Raw genomic sequence first — 18,384 nt, 5'->3', positions numbered from 1 at the left:
CAGCGGGGTGACAGGCAGCACAAGTGTTGACTCATCGGTGAGCGGCTCCTCCCTTCAAGATGGAAACTGTCTTGGGTGACCCCACCCACTGCAAGCTTCAAACGTCGTTCACCAGCAACCCCTTTACTCACCGAGCACCAGGAAGAAGAATCCAACAAGAGCAAGTGAGTTCTTGATTTCCACACATACGCTTCTTTTGGGATAATTACTTTGAAATATCTATAGACACGTTATCTCAAGGGACGTATTGACTATTGTAGAGCGACGTTTCGTGGTGTAACGTTACAGTTCTTTTCCCCTTCACTACCCCAACCACTGCGTGTTTATTTTTAGCTCGACTTAAACATTGTGTGCCGATAAGCTACGCCTTAGCACTATTTTCTGTCGTTGCCTTATCTTGCACACGACGTGTGTAATTGTGTGCTCACGATATTAACGAGCAAATTCTCAATGATTAGTTTTAACTCTAGGGCCGAGGCACTGCTTGGACTGGTCCGTCCAAGATTCGTGTTGGAATCCTTTATAAAGTTAAGCTACAGTACATTGAACTGTATTGGTCTTAGTAGCTGCCGTGTATTGGGCAATAAATCATTGTCCTTTTGTTGACTCGCAAATAATGACTGCAACAATAAAGAACGTAGCTCAAACAACGTTAAAGGTAACAAAGTAAGAAAGACAGCAACGCTTCTGTTATTTTTATCAGGGCAATACACAGCACATTCATTCACGAAGTTACTATTATGGTCTTTCAAATCTTATTAAATGTACTTAACATTAAGACATATAAATTTAAGATGGAATTCCTACATGTTTTTCAAACGCGTTTCCGCAGTTAAAATTAGACAAAACCTGAGTTGTGCTTATCAGACTGGTGATGTAATGCATGTAATATGTAAGCCATTACGAATACAGAAGTTTAAATTCCGATTTTTTTTTCAGCAAGATCAAACGGAAATTGAAACCTACACCTAAACTCCTCATACACCAGAAGGATAAATTATTACCTAACAGAGAATAATGTTCCTCTTGAAACCCCGTTGTGTACTCATAGTGTATTTAAAAATTCCATTCCTAGACTTGGGAAGCTTTAAGAGGAAATCCTAAATATCTTTTGTGCATTGAGACATGGTTTGTCAATGAATATTTTGTTATAATGATCTACTGTGTTAATGTAAATATAAAACCAATCAGACTGTCCTATTTCCTCTCTTGCAAAATCAAAACGACCCCTCACAGGTGATTTGAAAGTAATCAGAGCATTTTGTATTTCTCCTGTAGAGCTGTAACTATTGTGTATTTTAGTATTCGGATTAAAAAAAACGTTTATTTTGCTTAATGGAAAATGTAAACACACAAAACCAAATAACACATTTCCACTTAATTATGAATGACCAACTTTTATCATTTTTGACATTTTTTTTTACATCAATCATAAACCGTCTGTTTTATTGAAAGCATTAACAGGAAGCACATTCTCCTGTGTACCTCATTTAAAAAACAACAGTCAAAAGAAAATGACCAGGGATGAGGATTCTTGCAGTGAATGTTCTAATCTCACGAGTTTCCGTCATATAAGACCTTGACCCATACCTACTGCTCAAGCAAAGTCATATCATTTAGGATAGGCTCCATCACATCCACTATTCTAATAAAGAAATGTGGAATACAAAGTGAATGCTTGCAGTAACGCATGTATGTTACATTCTTTAGAAAAGCCACCTGGCCTGTGTTTTGTTTGCAAAAGAATTATTACCTTGTGGTCATAGAAGAAAAGCATATTTACACCTTTCTTTGTTAATGTATTTAAAATGTTCCCTAGAGCAGTGGTGTCAAATTAATTTTTATTGTGGGTGTCATTGTAGTTATTGTTTGTAGAGCCCTGGAATGACTGTGAAGTCAAAAAAAAAATTAAATGTGTTGATCACACACTTAGCTAGTTTTTAAATCAGTGGCCGGCACAAACTGTTCAAAAAAGAGTTTGGGAGTCGGAAAATGCTTGTTTGTTTCCTCCCAAATTTTTAAAAGTTAAAGACAACTTGCAAGTTTGGTATTTTCGTCAGAAATCTGAAGTCAAATCAGGATTTCGTGGGCTGGATCTGGCCCCCCGGCCTTGAGTTTGACACCTGTGCCCTAGAGAGGTACAGTGCTCTTTTAGTCGATGCATTTCTTTTCAGTATTTAGTCCTGGAACTACTAGAGTTGAACTGTCGAGCAAACTCGGAGGTTTCTGTTCCAGGATTCACCGGATACACAGCAAGACACTCTACTTTAATTTAATAGGAATTATTGCTAACACATACAGTAGAAAGCCTGTATTAAGCAGTAGCAACTAATGCTAGCAGCTAATAAGCTAAAGTCTTGTGAGATTCGCTTGGGCGCTCAAATTTTTTTTTATGCAATCTTAAAGACACGAACTTTATAAAATAAGTGTTCTGTTTTGCCTTTGAAGGTATGAGTTATCCTGGATACCCTCCTCAAGCTGGTGCATACCCACCTCAACCTGGTGCTTACCCGCCCCCAGCAGGCGGCTACCCTCCTCAGCCTGGTGCCTACCCTCCCCAGGCCGGTGCTTACCCACCTCAACCTGGCAGCTACCCACCCCAAGCAGGAGGCTATCCACCCCAGACAGGAGGCTACCCACCCCAGACAGGAGGCTACCCACCCCAAGCAGGGGGCTACCCAAGTCAAGCGGGAGCATACCCACCTCAAGCAGGAGTTTATCCACCCCAGGCTGGAGGCTACGCACCACCTCCTCCGCAAGGTAAGGCAAACATGGGGAACCATTCAAAAACATTCATTTAAAATTTTATTTTATATTTGTTTTATTTAAGTAGCCTGGAGGAGTTTTTTTTTCTCTTCCCAAAGCAAGCAAACCACTGTCGTTGCTAAGAAACACACATAGTACCGTCCTCTTTTCACTTCTACAGTGCTCCCATTCTGAGTTCAACACTGATTCACCTAGTTGCTGACAAGTCGGAAATTTCTAGCTAGAATGCATTCTTCCATTCATTGTCCCAATTAAGTAAGACTCTTGATTGTTAGGTATTGTGAGTTAATGCAATGTGGCTAACAGATAAATGATTGTTTTGCCCTGCAGGTACCTGGGGAGGTGGGCCTGCCATTGGATATCCCTCAATAGGTGTGGACAATCTCACCAACCCGGGATACAATGCTGGCATGGTAGGTTTACTTAATTAAGAAATGTTTGTGCCTCTTGAGAAAGTAGTTTTAAAACGTATGGACATGATGAGATGGTTGTATTGAGTATTGCAGTTAGAATGCATTTCACACCCGTGACTGGGCTATTCCGTCCTTACACTTAATGGTAAGTCAGTTCTTGTAGTTTGCATCCTTAAAAAAAAAATAGCATTTTTTTTTTGCTTTTCTTCTGTCACTCAGGCTATTTTTCTCACTTTTTTGCATGAGAAGGGAAAGAAACAAAGACATTAAAAGTAGTATCCATACCAGTTCCGCTTGCTTATTGTATATCCCCTTTAATCCTTACTATTTTCAGAATTTTTTTTTTTTTTTTTTTATTTTGTCTTGTTTGGATCATTTGTAGTGCTAGAATTCCCATTTCATCGCATAGCATGGCCATACTTTGTGTGGATACTTATATCATAAGATATAATATATCATTATATGTTTTAAATATACTGTATTATAAAACAATTCAGTCGACTTCAAAAAGGTGTAACTTTGCCCATATTATGGAATGACTCTTTTTCCGAATTACAGGCCAACCCGATGTACCCAGGCATAGGGCGCTATTCTCCAACCCCCTCCATGTATGCCCACACCCCCTGGGGATATTCGACCGTCTATCCACCAGGCGGGTACGGTGCCCCTTTGCCTAACCAACAGTCATGTGGCCTGTTCCCACAGCCAGGAGGAGCTATGCCCCAAGGCCCAGGGATGGGATACCCAGGCCAGCCTGTGTACCCTCGTGCACCCTCTCCCAACCCCACCGGGTATGGAGCAGCCCCAGCACCCATGCCAGGCTATCCAAAGGCCCCCTCTCCAAATCCATCCACTCAAGCCTACGGAGGCGGAGCCATGCCGATGGCCCCGCCTATTAATGTAAGAACCAACATGTTTTTCAGACAAATTACCATAGAATATGAATCAAAGATACAGTATATTTCTATTTCGCCCCTCTGTCGATTTTTTTGTGGTTGTTTTTTAGTTGTTTTGTGTTTTTATTTTTTATTTTTTTGATGATGATAACAGAAAGGATTCAGAGGGACAATCAAGGATTTTCCTGGAGCCGACCCTCTCAAAGATGTGGAGGTACTGAGGAAGGCCATGAAGGGCTTTGGTAAGTGACTGAAAACTTCATCTTCCAACCTTATTTCCACCACATCTCTTTGTAAAGCTCGTGATCATAGTCAAAGCCACCCGAGCATGCTCTATTGTTTTCTGGTGTTTGACTATGCAAATAATGTTTTAACAGTTTTGGGACCCCACCTATTTATAAGGTTAATTTTTTTGTTACAGACACTGATTTGAGTCAAGTTATAGTACAGCAATATCCCACTTTGTTTCTTTTTCAAAATAAACAGTCAAATTTTGTTGGAGGTTTATGACAAGATTGAATATAAAACTCTTGCATACACCACATAACACACATTCGATTCAGTGTGTTTTGTTCAAAAGTGTTCGGTACCAACCGCAACAGTCAGCATCAAGGCGTGCACTCATTTCTGTCGATCAAACCTCCTTTGAAAGGTAATTCAACTGCTCTCTCCGGCCAGTATAGAGGACTTGGGCGCTGCTAGCAAGCTGCTAATTTCTGATACAGGCTGCGCTAAATGTTTGCAATAGACACTACAATAAAATGTCAGCATAATTGTTCTTTTAGCGCCCTGAATTGGTGGTTGAATGTGATTTCAGATCAACTTTGTGTTGTTTGTATCGAGTTGCGACTCGTGACTTCCGCAGAAACAGGTTGTGCGGTAAAGTCACTTTCAACATGCTTCCGGGAGCAATTTCAAAATTAAAGCCTTTGTGTCAAATTCAAGCAGTCACGTCATGCAGCGCCAGAATGAACAGTATATTATGTGTACTCCATTGTCAAAAACATAGTCAAAAGAAAAAGGATCTTGTGCTGTGCACGGATGAGAAATTTTATGGCATTTGAATCTTCCAAGAACTTATCACAGGAAATCTCATCCCATTCTTAATTATTTTTAGGGTCCTTTAATATATCGTGCATTTATTTAATCAAGCGGGCTACATTCTCATGTTTGAAGTTTAATTTATGTAAGGTAAATGTTAAGAATAGGTAGGTCATGTGTATTTGTTTAAAAAAGGATTTCCTAAGCTTTAAACATCTCAAGGAGCACTGTGCAAGCAATCATATTAACATGGAAGGAGAATCAGACCACTGCAAATCTACCTCAGTCTTTGAGGGCCACTATCATGCATCTTTTCAATGCTTTTCTCTCAAAAACACTTGATTCAAAGGATTAGGAACATTTTCAAGCTCTTGTAGAGCTTGCTGATGAGCTAATCATTTGAATTTAGAGTCTAAACTTTCATCTTGATCAAGCAGAAGACTGATCAGAGATGCAGCCAAGAGGCTCATGATCACTCTAGATCAGGGGTGGCCAAGTTCGGTCCTCAAGAGCCACAATCCAGACTGTTTTCAATGTATCTCTTCAACCAACACACCTGAGTCAAATCAGCATCGTTATCAGGATTGTGCAAAGCATGCTGATGAGCTAATCATTTGAATCAGGTGTGTTAGTTGAAGAGACACAATGAAAACAGGCTGGATTGTGGCTCTTGAGGACCGAACTTGGCCACCCCTGCTCTAGATGAACTGCGGCTCTACAAGCTGAGGTGGGAGAGTCTGCCCATTAGCCTGTATGGAAGACTGGCAAGATTAAAGCCATTTCTCAAAGATTGCCATAAGGCACCTGGGCGACATACCAAACATTTGGAAGACTGTGCTCTGGTAAGCTTGTGGCAAAATCGAAATTTTAGGCCACAATGCAAAACAATAGGTTTGCCGTAAAAGCAACACTGTTCATCACCCTGAACACACTATCCCCATTGTCAAACATAATGGAGACAGTATCATGGTATGGGCCTGCTTTTCTTCAGCAGGAATGGGAAAAATTGATGGGTAGATACATGGAGCTACTGTAAATACAGGACCATTCTGGAAGAAAAAAGGAGTCTGCAAAAGACCTAAGACTGGGACAGAGATTTATATTCCAACATGAGAATGATCCAAAACATAAAGGAATAAAGAAACACAAATCTACAATGGAGATAAACATATCCAGGTGTTAGAATGACAAGGTCAAAGTTCAGACTTTCAGACAAATGAGGAGGGACCAAACGGGAACTAAACTGCATGGACAAAGTATCTCCAGACAGGTGGACCAAATCAAACTTACGAAAACACAGACAGTAAAGGCAGACGCAAGTGGACTAAAAAATGAACAAAACTCCACAACAACAAAAGCTAACCAAACATGACGATTGATTATGAATGACATAAAATGACAAACGCATATTAACTCAGCCAAAACGGCTGTCCCCAAGTTATTACAGTACAAAATCCATTAATCTTTTTTTCCTCAGAAAGACTTTCATGATTTGCTTGTAGAGTTTCATTTCCAAGAATAAATCCTTTTGTATTGACATGGACGCCAATGCTCAAAGTCGCGTCAGTCCAATTTCCGTTTTGCTTTTCTTCAGCCATTTGTGGGTTAAAAAAAAAAGAAAAAAACATGCTTCAAATCTGGCTTCGATGTACGCTAATGCTAGCTGGTTGAGCAACATGTTTTTTTTTCTTTAATGAACTACTTCCACCGTTAAACATGGAGGATCAATATAGCACCGCCTTCCAGCAGTGCGCGTCCAGTTACGTCACGCTCTACATGAGGTTTCCTGAAGCCGTTTTTAACGGGTCGATTGGCTATTGCAGCTGTCTAACAAAAATATTGGCCCATACACAATACATCATTGCACACTGCACAGTAGCCTTCTACTTGTTCAAGCGACTGCCCGAGCACCTTCCAGCTCAGCAGACATGAAGTATTGGAGACATGAAGTCTGCTTAGCGACAAATGAATTCTAATTGGCTAAAAACTCGACACTAAAATGGCAGCACTTGTAGGAGTGTAACCATATAGATATTATATGACAAGAGAAGAACAAAACATGGAGAATAATTTTACATATAAAATATATATAGTAAAAATTAATTTAAAATGAAATTGACTTTTATTAAAGTTATTATAATTATTTTAGTTTATTATATTTGTGATAATGTCAGGTTATATTAGGCCAGCAGAGAAGGCCTTGCTGGTCCTGACGGCCCACCAGTGGAAAAAGCTTAATTTTATATCTTGAGGGTGGCTCGGTGGAAGAATGGTAAGCACGTCTCCCTCACAGTTCAGATTCACGATTTCAAATTCAGCTCACTCCAGCCTTCTTGTGTGGAGTTTGTATGTTCTCCCAAAGCCCGTGTGGGTTCTCTCCAGGCACTCTGGCTCTCTCCTCCCACATTCCAAAAACGTGCATGTCAAGTGTATTGAACACTCGATATTGCCCATAGGTGTGATTGGGTGTATGAATCTGGGTTGACTTTACATCCCTGCTTTTCCAAGAAATATAAAAGGGGGCGTTATTCATCCATTTTCTAGGGCCGCTCATCCTCACAAGAGTCGCAGGCTTGCTGGTGCTCATCCCAGCTGGCTACAGGGAGTAGGCGGGAGACACCCTGAACTTGTTGTCAGCCAATCGCAGGGCATACAGAGACGAACGACCATTCACACACTCAATCACACGATGCATGTTTTTGGAGTGTGGGGGGGAAGCCGGAGGTCCCAGAGAGAACATTCAAATTCCACACAGGAAGGCTGGAGCCAGGTGGATTGGAACTCAGGTCCCTTTAACTGTGAGGCGGATGTGCTATTGACTGTGCCGCTGAGCCGCCGGCGATATTCATCTGTAGTATTAATTTGTGTTTTAGAGCCAGTAGTTTTCATCTGGCATGGACATGTATTGTCACTAAAAAGTATAAATGTTTTTGTTTGTGTGTGTGTGATGAATTTATATATATGATATGAGGTCAAAAAACGATTGACATTGTGTTTGTGCAGGAACTGATGAGCAAGCCATCATCAATTTGCTGGGGAGTCGCTCCAACAAGCAGCGTGTTCCTTTGCTTCGTGCCTACAAAACTTCATATGGGAAGGTAAACCATCTTGTCCATCCACATTTATACCTCATGGCTGCCTGTTTCTATAATGAGAAAAGCCACTGTTTTTAAAATAGTGCTGGCCTTTAAACAACATTCTCCATATAGTTTAAGTGTAGCTTAGTCTGTGTTGACAAGCAGTCGACAGGTGCCATCGGAAAAGGGTTGGAGGGCTCATTATAGTTTGTTTTTCATAGCTCGAGTAATTGATGACACATTTCAGTTATTCTTAGCCTGTTCCCATTTTCAGGATCTTATAAAGGACCTCCACTCCGAACTCTCAGGGGACTTTAGGAAGCTGGTCATGGCCATGATGAAGAGCCCGTCCGAGTTTGATGCCTCAGAGATTCATAGTGCTATCAAGGTAAACACTCACAAGAAAGGTTAGACCACAAGCAATGACAAAAGTGATGCAATGTAAATTGTTAAAATTTGCTTCTGTATTGTTTAAAACAAAACAACAAGCAATGTTCAGAAAATACAAAGTACTGTGGAATTAGCATCTTTTGTCAGTTTGAACTACAAGGTACACAGCCACAAAATTTGATTATTTCCTGTGTGATTCTTGCAGGGCGCTGGAACTGATGAGGCCTGTCTGATTGAAATCCTGTCGTCTCGCTCCAATGCCGAAATCAAGGAGATAGCCCGTATTTATAAAACAGGTGAGGCACTTCACAATGGTGGTTGTCATTGTTTATTGCCATTTGTGTTGACAAAAGGCAGCAACCTGAAGATACTTTGTTGAAATGATCTGGCTTTGTCCCGACCTACAATGAAACTCCAAAGTTACTGTAAATATTTCCCGAAAATAGAATATGTCTCAATTTGGATCTACTGTTTGAATTGACTTGAATTGTTTCAAAGATTGCTTGTTAGGCCTAAAACGGACATAGTTTCCAACCATATTTGCAAGCACGTGTGGCTCACTTAATTCCCTCAATTTAGAATATAAGAAGTCAATGGAGGACGCCATCAGCAGTGACACCTCAGGACACTTCCGTAGGCTCCTGATCTCTCTTGCACAGGTAAAAAACAAAACCTACAGAAATATCTGTTAGCAACTTCATGGAGAATTGATCAACTTTTATTTTCTCCTTCATCCTCCCTTTAGGGTAATCGTGATGAAAGACCAAATGTCGATCTCTCACTGGCCAAGCAAGATGCTCAGGCACAGCTTTATTCACGTAAATTCATTTTGTAAATCTGTCATCATTTAAAGTTAAGGTTTGCCGCTCTTCTTCTAGGCGCTCTACGCCGCTGGAGAGAACAAGCTGGGGACAGACGAGTCCAAATTTAATGCCATCCTATGTGCCAGGAGCAAAAATCATCTCAGGGCAGGTACACACTAAAAATGAACACCAGTTATATCATGTTGATCAGTTTTAATCGCTGGGCAAGTGACATAATGTGCAAATCGCAATACGACGTTCCGTTTCCAATATATTGTGAATCAATTTTGCAATATTTCGTTGTAGCAAAGTATTCGATAAATAAATTGTTACTATCCATTTCTTCTTGTTTTTATCCTCACTAATCCAAAGTGACATCACGGATCTGGCATGTTTTGCTTATGGTTTGAGTAGCAAAATGGCAGACAAAGACAAGGCTGAGTAGGAAGTTGTTCATAATAAGAGGGCCAAATCATCTATATATTGCAGTGTGCTTTCAAGCGGCAATACCTAGCTCTACATTTAAGCAGGTTATGCACAAACCATTAATAGCTATTTTTTTTTCCACAAGCTATGAAATTTAAATTTGTTAAAACTGATTTAAAATCATTTACAGTATTTTTATCCCAACATTTGACTGAGTTGGATGGTTCGAGCTTGATAAATAAAAATTTCACTGCCTTGTGCAGGTGTAATGATAATAAAGGCTATTTTGCACAAAATGTATTTTTTAATAAATCAAACCTTTCTAAATATATATTTGTTGGATTTATTACTTTGAATAAAAAAATATACTGCACGAGGCAGTGAAATTTGACAAGCTCGAACCATCCAAGAGGTTTTTTGTTTTTTGGCGACATATCACCCAGTTCTAGTTTCCAAGATGTGCAAAACATGTATCGTATTTTCCGCACTATAAGGCGTACCTGATTATAAGGCGCACCCTCAATTAATGACATATTTTAAAACTTTTTCCATATATAAGGCGCACCGGATTATAAGGCGCACCCTCAATTAATGACATATTTGAAAACTTTTTCAATCACAATATAATAATACTCAAAGTAATAACAATAATAACTCAAATAATAACTCTCAATACCATAATAACTCAGTGTCAATATGACCAACCTTGTTCTACTGTAAACACACAAAAGAAACAGGTAAAGCTTACTTTATCAGTTCATTCCCCATCTACGAATCCCAATCTCAATATTGATCCATAGATAAGGCACACTTGAGTATAAGGCGCACCATCAGCTTTTTAAAAAAAAAATAAGGCTTTTAGGTGCGCCTTATGGTGCGGAAAATACGGTATCTAATATTTCTTGTTCATTTGTTTTTGCAATTGTGTCCTTATAATCAATTTAAATTAATACATTTTCATATTATTTTATTTCTCCTATCAATGTATTTTCATGTGGTATTCAGTGTTTATGGAGTACCAGAAGATGTGTGGCAGGGATATTGAGAAGAGCATCAGCAGGGAGATGTCAGGAGACTTGGAGAGTGGCATGTTGGCCGTGGGTAAGGGAAAAAAAACAACAAAAACACACCAGCAAGTGTCATCACATTGTAAACACAAATCCCACTAGAAGAGATGTCTCATCTGATTAAGACCGTTAGACGAGCTGAGATTTTTCCAAAAATGTGTAATATTAACAAAATGCCTAACATGAATGTTCCAGTTGCAGTTTTCAAATTATCTTCTTTTTATTGAGCAGACTACACAAATATTAACACTTGCGTTCTGATCTGCATCTGATCTGTCAATGTTTACATTTTTTTTTCAAATGCAAATGAAATATATCACCTAACAAGTGATTTGAGTGTACAGTGATCCCTCGCTTTTTCGCACCTCACCTATCGCGCCCTCAGTGCATTGCGGATTTTTCCTGCATGCCAGACTCCTTTTGGGACTTTTATAAGACACGCGATTGGCTCCTGGCGCGACCATTGACCAATGAGGGGAGGAGTTGTAATCTACTCCTGACCCAACTCCCGCCTCTTAGACCAAGCGTGCCTGTGTCACTCATGAAACACACAGGCTGTTGGATAGACCCAAGGGAGAGGAGCAAAGATGTTCACCAGACCGTTGGAAATATCTTACCTAGATTTCTTTTATAATAAAATGTTATTTCAGGTGTAAACTCTCATTGTTATATTTATAGCTTTTACTTTAATTAGACTTCCGGGCGCCGCTAATATGATCGCGGCTTACGCCAGACTTCAAAGGATGGAAAGGGGTAACTGTTCAGTTACTGTATAAGGTTTAATAATTTAAGATATGAGTACATTTATGTTCTGCAGTAATATTTGTCTTAAATATGTAAAGTATGAAAACTTCACATTAAAAAAAAAATCGGGTACTGGCATAACACATGCATGAAAATTCTGGGGGGGTGCTACTTTGCGGTTTTTCCACTTATCGTGGGGGTGTCCCTTTTAACCGCTGAGTATGAGGGATCACTGTCTATATCAATACTTAGATATACATATTGCTAGCTAGCTAGCGACATGCTGCACTAAATTCTGACAACGATCAATTACTGGGCAATATTATACAATATAACGTTAGTGTAATTGTGTTGTTTTTTTGCCGCCCTGCATTGGCAATTAAATGTGATTTGCAAAAGCAGTACTGTACTGACTGCATTGCATTAATGGCCCAAATAGCCTAAAAACAACCAAAAAGATTAAAAAAATATGTCTCATACTGTGTACGGATGAAAAACGTGCCGTTCTAATGTCGTGCCATCTTTAATCAACACATTTGTTTGACATAACCATTTACTGGCATATCACTGAATCCAGGATGCAGTATGCGTAAATGATTAACGCTGTTTTTTTTGTTTGTTTTTTTTTAATCTTTTGATTTTATGTCTCGCTACCACCATGGTTATGGTACTGTATTTAATGTGTTTCTTCCGAATACTTCTTTTCAATCAGTCCATGTTTTACCTTAAAATTTCACAGTGTGCACTGCAGTGTATGTGTTGCATGATATTCCAGTTTGTGACAGTATAGTTTAAAGCAGGGATCACCAAACTGTTTGAAATTGAGAGCTAGTTCTTTCATACTGAGTAGTACGAAGGGCTACCAGTTTGATACACACCTCTGAAATGATGAATTTGCTCAAATTATCTGTCATACTATTATTGATATGTTATTTCATTTTAAATCCTTTTATGCAAAGACACTGATCACGTGTTTTTTTCACAATAATTAAGAACTAGCTGTAATAAATCAAGTGTAATATGTAATGTAAATCATTGTAAGAATAAATGTAATCATTGTTCTATCACTTGTAAGCTATTTACCTGAAAAAGAAAAAAAGCTCCTCGTGTGACCATTGCGACTACCTGGTACCCGCAGACACCAGGTTGGTCTCCCCTGTTTTAAAATCGTTCACATTTTCCTCTCATAATAAAAAAATCTTTGTTTTATTGCTTTCCCCGCCTACTGTCCATAGACAGCTGGGATAGGCACCAGCAAGCCATGACCCTAATGGCATAAGCGGCTGTACAGTAGAGAATGGATGGATACATGGATGGATGTTTTATTGCTGGAAAATGACAAATTTCTCTATTTCAGTGAAGTGTATTAAGAATACACCTGCCTACTTTGCTGAGCGGCTTTACAAGGCCATGAAGGTAAGGCTCATTTTGCGCGCGCGCACACACACACACACACATATATATATATATATATATATATATATATATATATATATATATATATATATATATATATATATATATATATATATATATATAATATACACACACACACACGTGGACGAAATTGTTGGTACCCCTCAGTTAAAGAAGGAAAAACCCACAATTCTCACTGAAATCACTTGAAACTTACAAAAGTAACAATAAATAAAAATTTATTGAAAATTAAATAATCAAAATCAGCCATCACTTTTGAATTGCTGATTAACATAATTATTTAAAAAAACAAAACTAGTGAGTGGGTGGAGGGGGAGGGGAGCAGAGACCAACCCACAGAATTAATTTCTTTCTTAAACAAGAACTTTTCTTAAACCAGAACATATCACCGGCGATTTCCTTCTCTTTAATCCATAATAGAAGAAGCCTCTCCATTTTGTTGTCGACCGAGGTCCATCCCCTGACAAGGAAAGTCTTGCCCTTAGAAGACTTGCTTGCTATCATAGCTTCCTTGTTATTGAGAATTGTACATATTGCTAAGCGGTTACGGCCATACTCACTAGCAAGGTTAACTATGCGTGCGCCTCCTTCGTATTTTTTCTCCTGCTTTGTTTCTATTGTCATCATTCTCTTACTTCTTCCTTTACCACCACTTGCAATTTTAGAAGCCATGTCGAACAGATAAAGTTTGCAAAGTCTTCACAACACACCGACCAGCTGTGCCAGCAAGCTAGATGAAGGCGTTAGGCCAATAGCATATCGGCATTTCTGTGATTGACGTGACGCCGGCCAAAAGCATACCCGCATCTCTGTGACTGAGACCGTGACTGTGACCTTAATCGACCAATAGCATATCGGCATCTCCGTGGCTGAGACCGTGACTGTGACCTTAATCGACCAATACCATATAGGCATTTCCGTGACACGTGAGAAAAGTTGTTTTTGTTGATGCAGCAAAGTGAAAATAATAGTGCGGACACACTGACCGGCATGTTGGATTGTTCGTAAGACGAAAGGTTTGTGCATAAGAGGGGGACAAAAAAACGCTGCGGTCCATGTCGTAAGATGAAAAATGGGTAAACAGGCAGTTCGTAAACTGGGGGCCCACTGGATATATATATATTTATTTTCGTTTTCATTTGTGCATGTGCTTAGGGGGCTGGAACTAAAGACACCACACTCATCCGAATCATGGTGTCGCGAGCTGAAGTGGACATGCTGGATATTCGCCAAGAATATGTGAAAAATTATGGCAAGTCACTCTACACAGACATCTCTGTAAGTATTATTGCTAAGCTTAAGAGGGTTAATTAAATAGGTAACCATGGCGATGAAGGAAAGCAAAGCAACTGTGTTTTTCAATTTCTTAACAGGGTGACACTTCAGGAGACTACAAGAAGCTGCTTCTCAAGCTGTGTGGTGGCAATGACTGAAGCAAGCAATCACTTTCAACGTGTCTGCAATAGTAATCAGCTTTGGCTTTATATTGTCAAAGCAATACACAAAATGGCAAAGATGCATGTTCTCTGTGTTTACTCTCTTCTAGCCTCACATGGCAACTTGCAATGTAATATGCACGCAAAAGCTTTTATATTTTTACACGCAGAATATTTTAGTTACACTTGACTTCCGGTGCAATACATATCGGAAAGTGTCATTTTATAAAAAAAAATATATATATATATATATATATATATATATATATATATATATATATATATATATATATAATATACACACACACACACAGAATCTAGCCCTCTTGTTCCCCTGAAGTCCTGAAGATTAAAGCACTCTTGTTTGTTGAAGTTTACTTTCAAACAAATGGAAACATAAAACAAACACATCTTAGCCTATAGCCATCTAAACATCATGCTAATGCTAACACACATTAGGAAACACACATTATATATATATATATATATATATATATATATATATATATATATATATATATATACATTATATATATATATATATATATATATACATTATATATATATATATATATATATATATATATATATATATAAGGGAAAAGGTTTTTCACTATATATAAATATGTGTATATATATATATATATATATATATGTGTGTGTGTGTGTGTGTGTGTGTGTGTGTGTGTATGCCGCCTTTCTGATTTCTGTGTTGTATGCATTTATCACTCAAAAAAAGGTTAATTTCTTCAAACCAATTTTAATTTTACACAACCCAATGCAGTTTCTAAATGCTGATTTATAGTTTTTTTCATCCATCCATTTTCATGATATCCTTACTGTCGATGACTTTCTGGTGCCATCTTCGGACAGTGGGGGGCCAAAGGTGACAACTCTATTTAGAGTTCAGAGGGCAATGACTTTTTCACATAGCGTATTTTCTCCTCTACTTGGTAAAGCTAATTCTTCTGAAACTGCATTTTAGATATACTTGGGTTGTCTCAATGGTGTTTTATTGTTTTGATGAATTGAAGCCTTTTTAAGTGATTACAATGCTAAAACAAAACACAAATCAGGAAGGGGGCAAATAATGTTTACTCAGTTCTGCATATAAGCACATATAGCATTAAGCACTGTATCTTGTTAGATGTTATTTGGTTCCCCATCTGCCATTGCAATAGTGTGCCAATTCTAGTGCCTTCAGACATGTTATATCTACTTTGTTTTAAAACATTAATAAATATTCAACAATACTGAATATGAATGCATAAGTGCCACAGCATATCACTCCATGCCATGATGTAATCTCTATTGCCGACGAGTTCGACATTTTTCTAGTCCATTTTGCCCTATGCTTTTGAAGCATTAGAATGAGCGTTCTTTTGCAATCAATTGCCTGGATTTTTATATTGACAAATCTTACACAATAAACACTGAAAACGGACTCCTTTCTTGCTCATGAAATTGTTTACATGCAAAATACAGTTTGTACCAAGCTATTTCATTTACATAAATGTCTGAAACTGCATGCAAAGTGGAATATTTCACAAAAAAAAACAAAACACACAAACATCTCCAGTATGTTTACTACAAGTCAAAGTATTGCTGAGTTGGAATTTACCAAAAAAAAAAAAGAAAAAATCTAGTTAGGAAATTATAAAACTTGCATTTCCTTGTCAAGAGTCAATCGGAGAAAACATGCAATTTTTTTTTCTGCCAGCCATTGGTTACTTGAGTGACCTACTTGTAGTAGTACCACAACCAAGAATGCTCTTATCAGAATTACTTATCTTGATGTAAAAGGTATTTTAAAAAGAAAAATAACATTAAAAAAAATAAAATCGTAACGCTTAATTCTGAACATTGCTTTTAACTTTTGGTCAGCGGGATTGTGTACAGTATGCATTTTGGTATATGAAACCATGACTAAGAAAGGGAGTAACTACAATTACATAACCGGTAAAGTCACCTGTGAATGTCAAATAGTGAATTAAACCAACCCAGTTTATACCCTCAACTGCATGTAATGTTCCACTGCTTGATGGCGCCAAAGAGACTATAGTCACATAGAATCCACAATCAGAGTACAATCTGTGTCATAGATTGTACTCTGATTGTGGTTTGTTCTGTAAACATGCAAGTCATTTGATTTATATTTCAATTGGTAAAAAGTGGCTCTCGTCCACCGTACGTGGCAGCCTGGCGACTAATGTTTATCCCAACGATTACAACGCCAGATGAAAATTGCAATTACGACATTTTTAATTTGCAGGGTTTGTTTTTAGCATTCAGTCTATAAACATACGCAATCATACGCAGTAGCATTCATTTTTACAGGTTCACCCCTTTGCCAGCAGAGAGCAGCAATAGTCTTCCTCAGTAGTGTTCTTTACACAAGCGCTTGTCTAGTGGCTGAATATATCTTGATTTCCATATGTAAAGAAGATTGATGAAACATTATTCTTTGTTCGTATTGTTTTTTTTTTTTCTTGTTGCCTGATGTATAAATGACGTCCCCGCTGTCCGCGACCATTTTCTCTAGCTCTGGTCTTAATTTGTTTTAATCGACTTCCAATCCGAATTGAGCTGGAGGCGGCACCTCTCGCGGGGGAGTGGGGGAAACCACACTCCACACCAGGGAAAAGGTTTTTCACTTTGATGCACTTGTTTTGTTCTGCTTAAAAAAAAAAAACTTTTAACCTGCATAAATTGTTATGAATAACCCCGGGACACGAGTGGGTTGAGGACCCCAACCAGACACATGAGATTGGACAATGCAAACGAGTTTAGTTAAACAAAGATTGCATGGCAAGCGTGGATTGAAGTCCAAAACACAAAGTACAAAGGAAAACTCGAAGCATTACAAAAGGCGAGACAAAAAGTGTCCAAACACTTGAGTCCAGGGTGAAAAACAAGAGACAAGGGAGCAGTCAGCAGGAGGGCGACTGTAAGACAAAGTACAACAAAAAGAGCTCACAAAGGTAGGGTGCAAAAAGGAAAATTAACGCGGGAACTTGAACGCCGAGAATAAGACAGGTCTTTTCAGAAAGTGGCAGATGGAATAACCCAGGGTGGTCCTTCTGCACCGATTGCCTTAAAAAAGGCCTTGATGACAATTGTCATCAGGTTTGCGGCCGGTGACCCCGCCCCCTCGTGGCGGCAGGAGAACTCCGCTTGGAATAAAGACACAATCAACAAGGGGATGTGACACAAATGCTGCAAAAAAATAATTAACAGTTGGTGAAAGGTGGTTTGTATTGCTTTTTCCTTGTATACAATTTTTAAAGATAATCATCTTATTTATGGTCAGCATGGCAAGTGGGAGGGTGCAAAATGTTTCCTTTTTCTTAGGAGGTGATGACCCAAAATATAATTGAGAAGCACTATTCGAGGGCTTCTATGTTCTGGGTGAGCTTTATTGAGTTCTGATAGCCCAGTCCTTCATTCTTTGTTTAGGCCACCACCAGGCACCCTGATCCATTTGGTTATTTTGTTCTGTTTTAGACTAATCTGTAACTTGTATGAACCCTGTCAAATGTATTTAACTGTTGTTGAAAGTGTGTATACATTTTTGTAAGATTTATGTTGCTTTTTTATTTTGTGAATGTTAAAAATGATAGTTTTAGGTATACTTATACAATAATAATCATAATTCTAGTTGACGCGGGGGTGGGGGGTTCTTTGTTTTTGCCATGTGAAGTATGAAAAGGATTGACCTCTTTCTTTTCTAATTCCAGACACTTTGATCCATTTTGTTATTTTTTTTCTGCTTTAGACTAATCTGTTACCTGTATGGACTCTGTAAAAAAGTATTTAACAGTCGTTGAAAGTGTGTATATATTTATAGAAGAATTACATTGCTTATTTATTTTGTTAATGTTAAAAAAG

At 38.4% G+C, this 18,384-nt stretch overlaps 1 protein-coding gene across 2 annotated transcripts; it reads left to right on the top strand.

The window, feature by feature from the left end:
* Positions 1-21: 21 nt before the first annotated feature.
* Positions 22-15,009, top strand: LOC148420516 (annexin A4-like). Of its 2 annotated transcripts, none has more exons than XM_088421714.1 (15): positions 22-164; positions 2,449-2,760; positions 3,097-3,179; positions 3,738-4,079; positions 4,230-4,317; positions 8,120-8,214; positions 8,468-8,581; positions 8,789-8,879; positions 9,163-9,242; positions 9,329-9,385; positions 9,462-9,555; positions 10,818-10,913; positions 12,981-13,039; positions 14,216-14,338; positions 14,434-15,009. In XM_088421714.1, the coding sequence occupies exons 2-15, from the start codon at positions 2,451-2,453 to the stop codon at positions 14,491-14,493; spliced, it is 1,692 nt and encodes a 563-aa protein (XP_088277840.1). In that variant the 5' UTR covers positions 22-164; positions 2,449-2,450; the 3' UTR covers positions 14,494-15,009. The 2 variants fall into 2 exon arrangements, with proteins under 2 accessions (XP_088277840.1, XP_088277841.1); XM_088421715.1 differs by having other exon boundaries at positions 23-164; positions 3,885-4,079.
* Positions 15,010-18,384: the final 3,375 nt, after the last annotated feature.

Source organism: Hippichthys cyanospilos, chromosome 8 (assembly GCF_059441005.1).
Source record: "Hippichthys cyanospilos isolate Australia breed blue-spotted pipefish chromosome 8, RoL_Hcya_1.0, whole genome shotgun sequence".
Classification (NCBI taxonomy): domain Eukaryota; kingdom Metazoa; phylum Chordata; class Actinopteri; order Syngnathiformes; family Syngnathidae; genus Hippichthys; species Hippichthys cyanospilos.
This window is presented reverse-complemented; position numbering and strand designations above follow the sequence as displayed.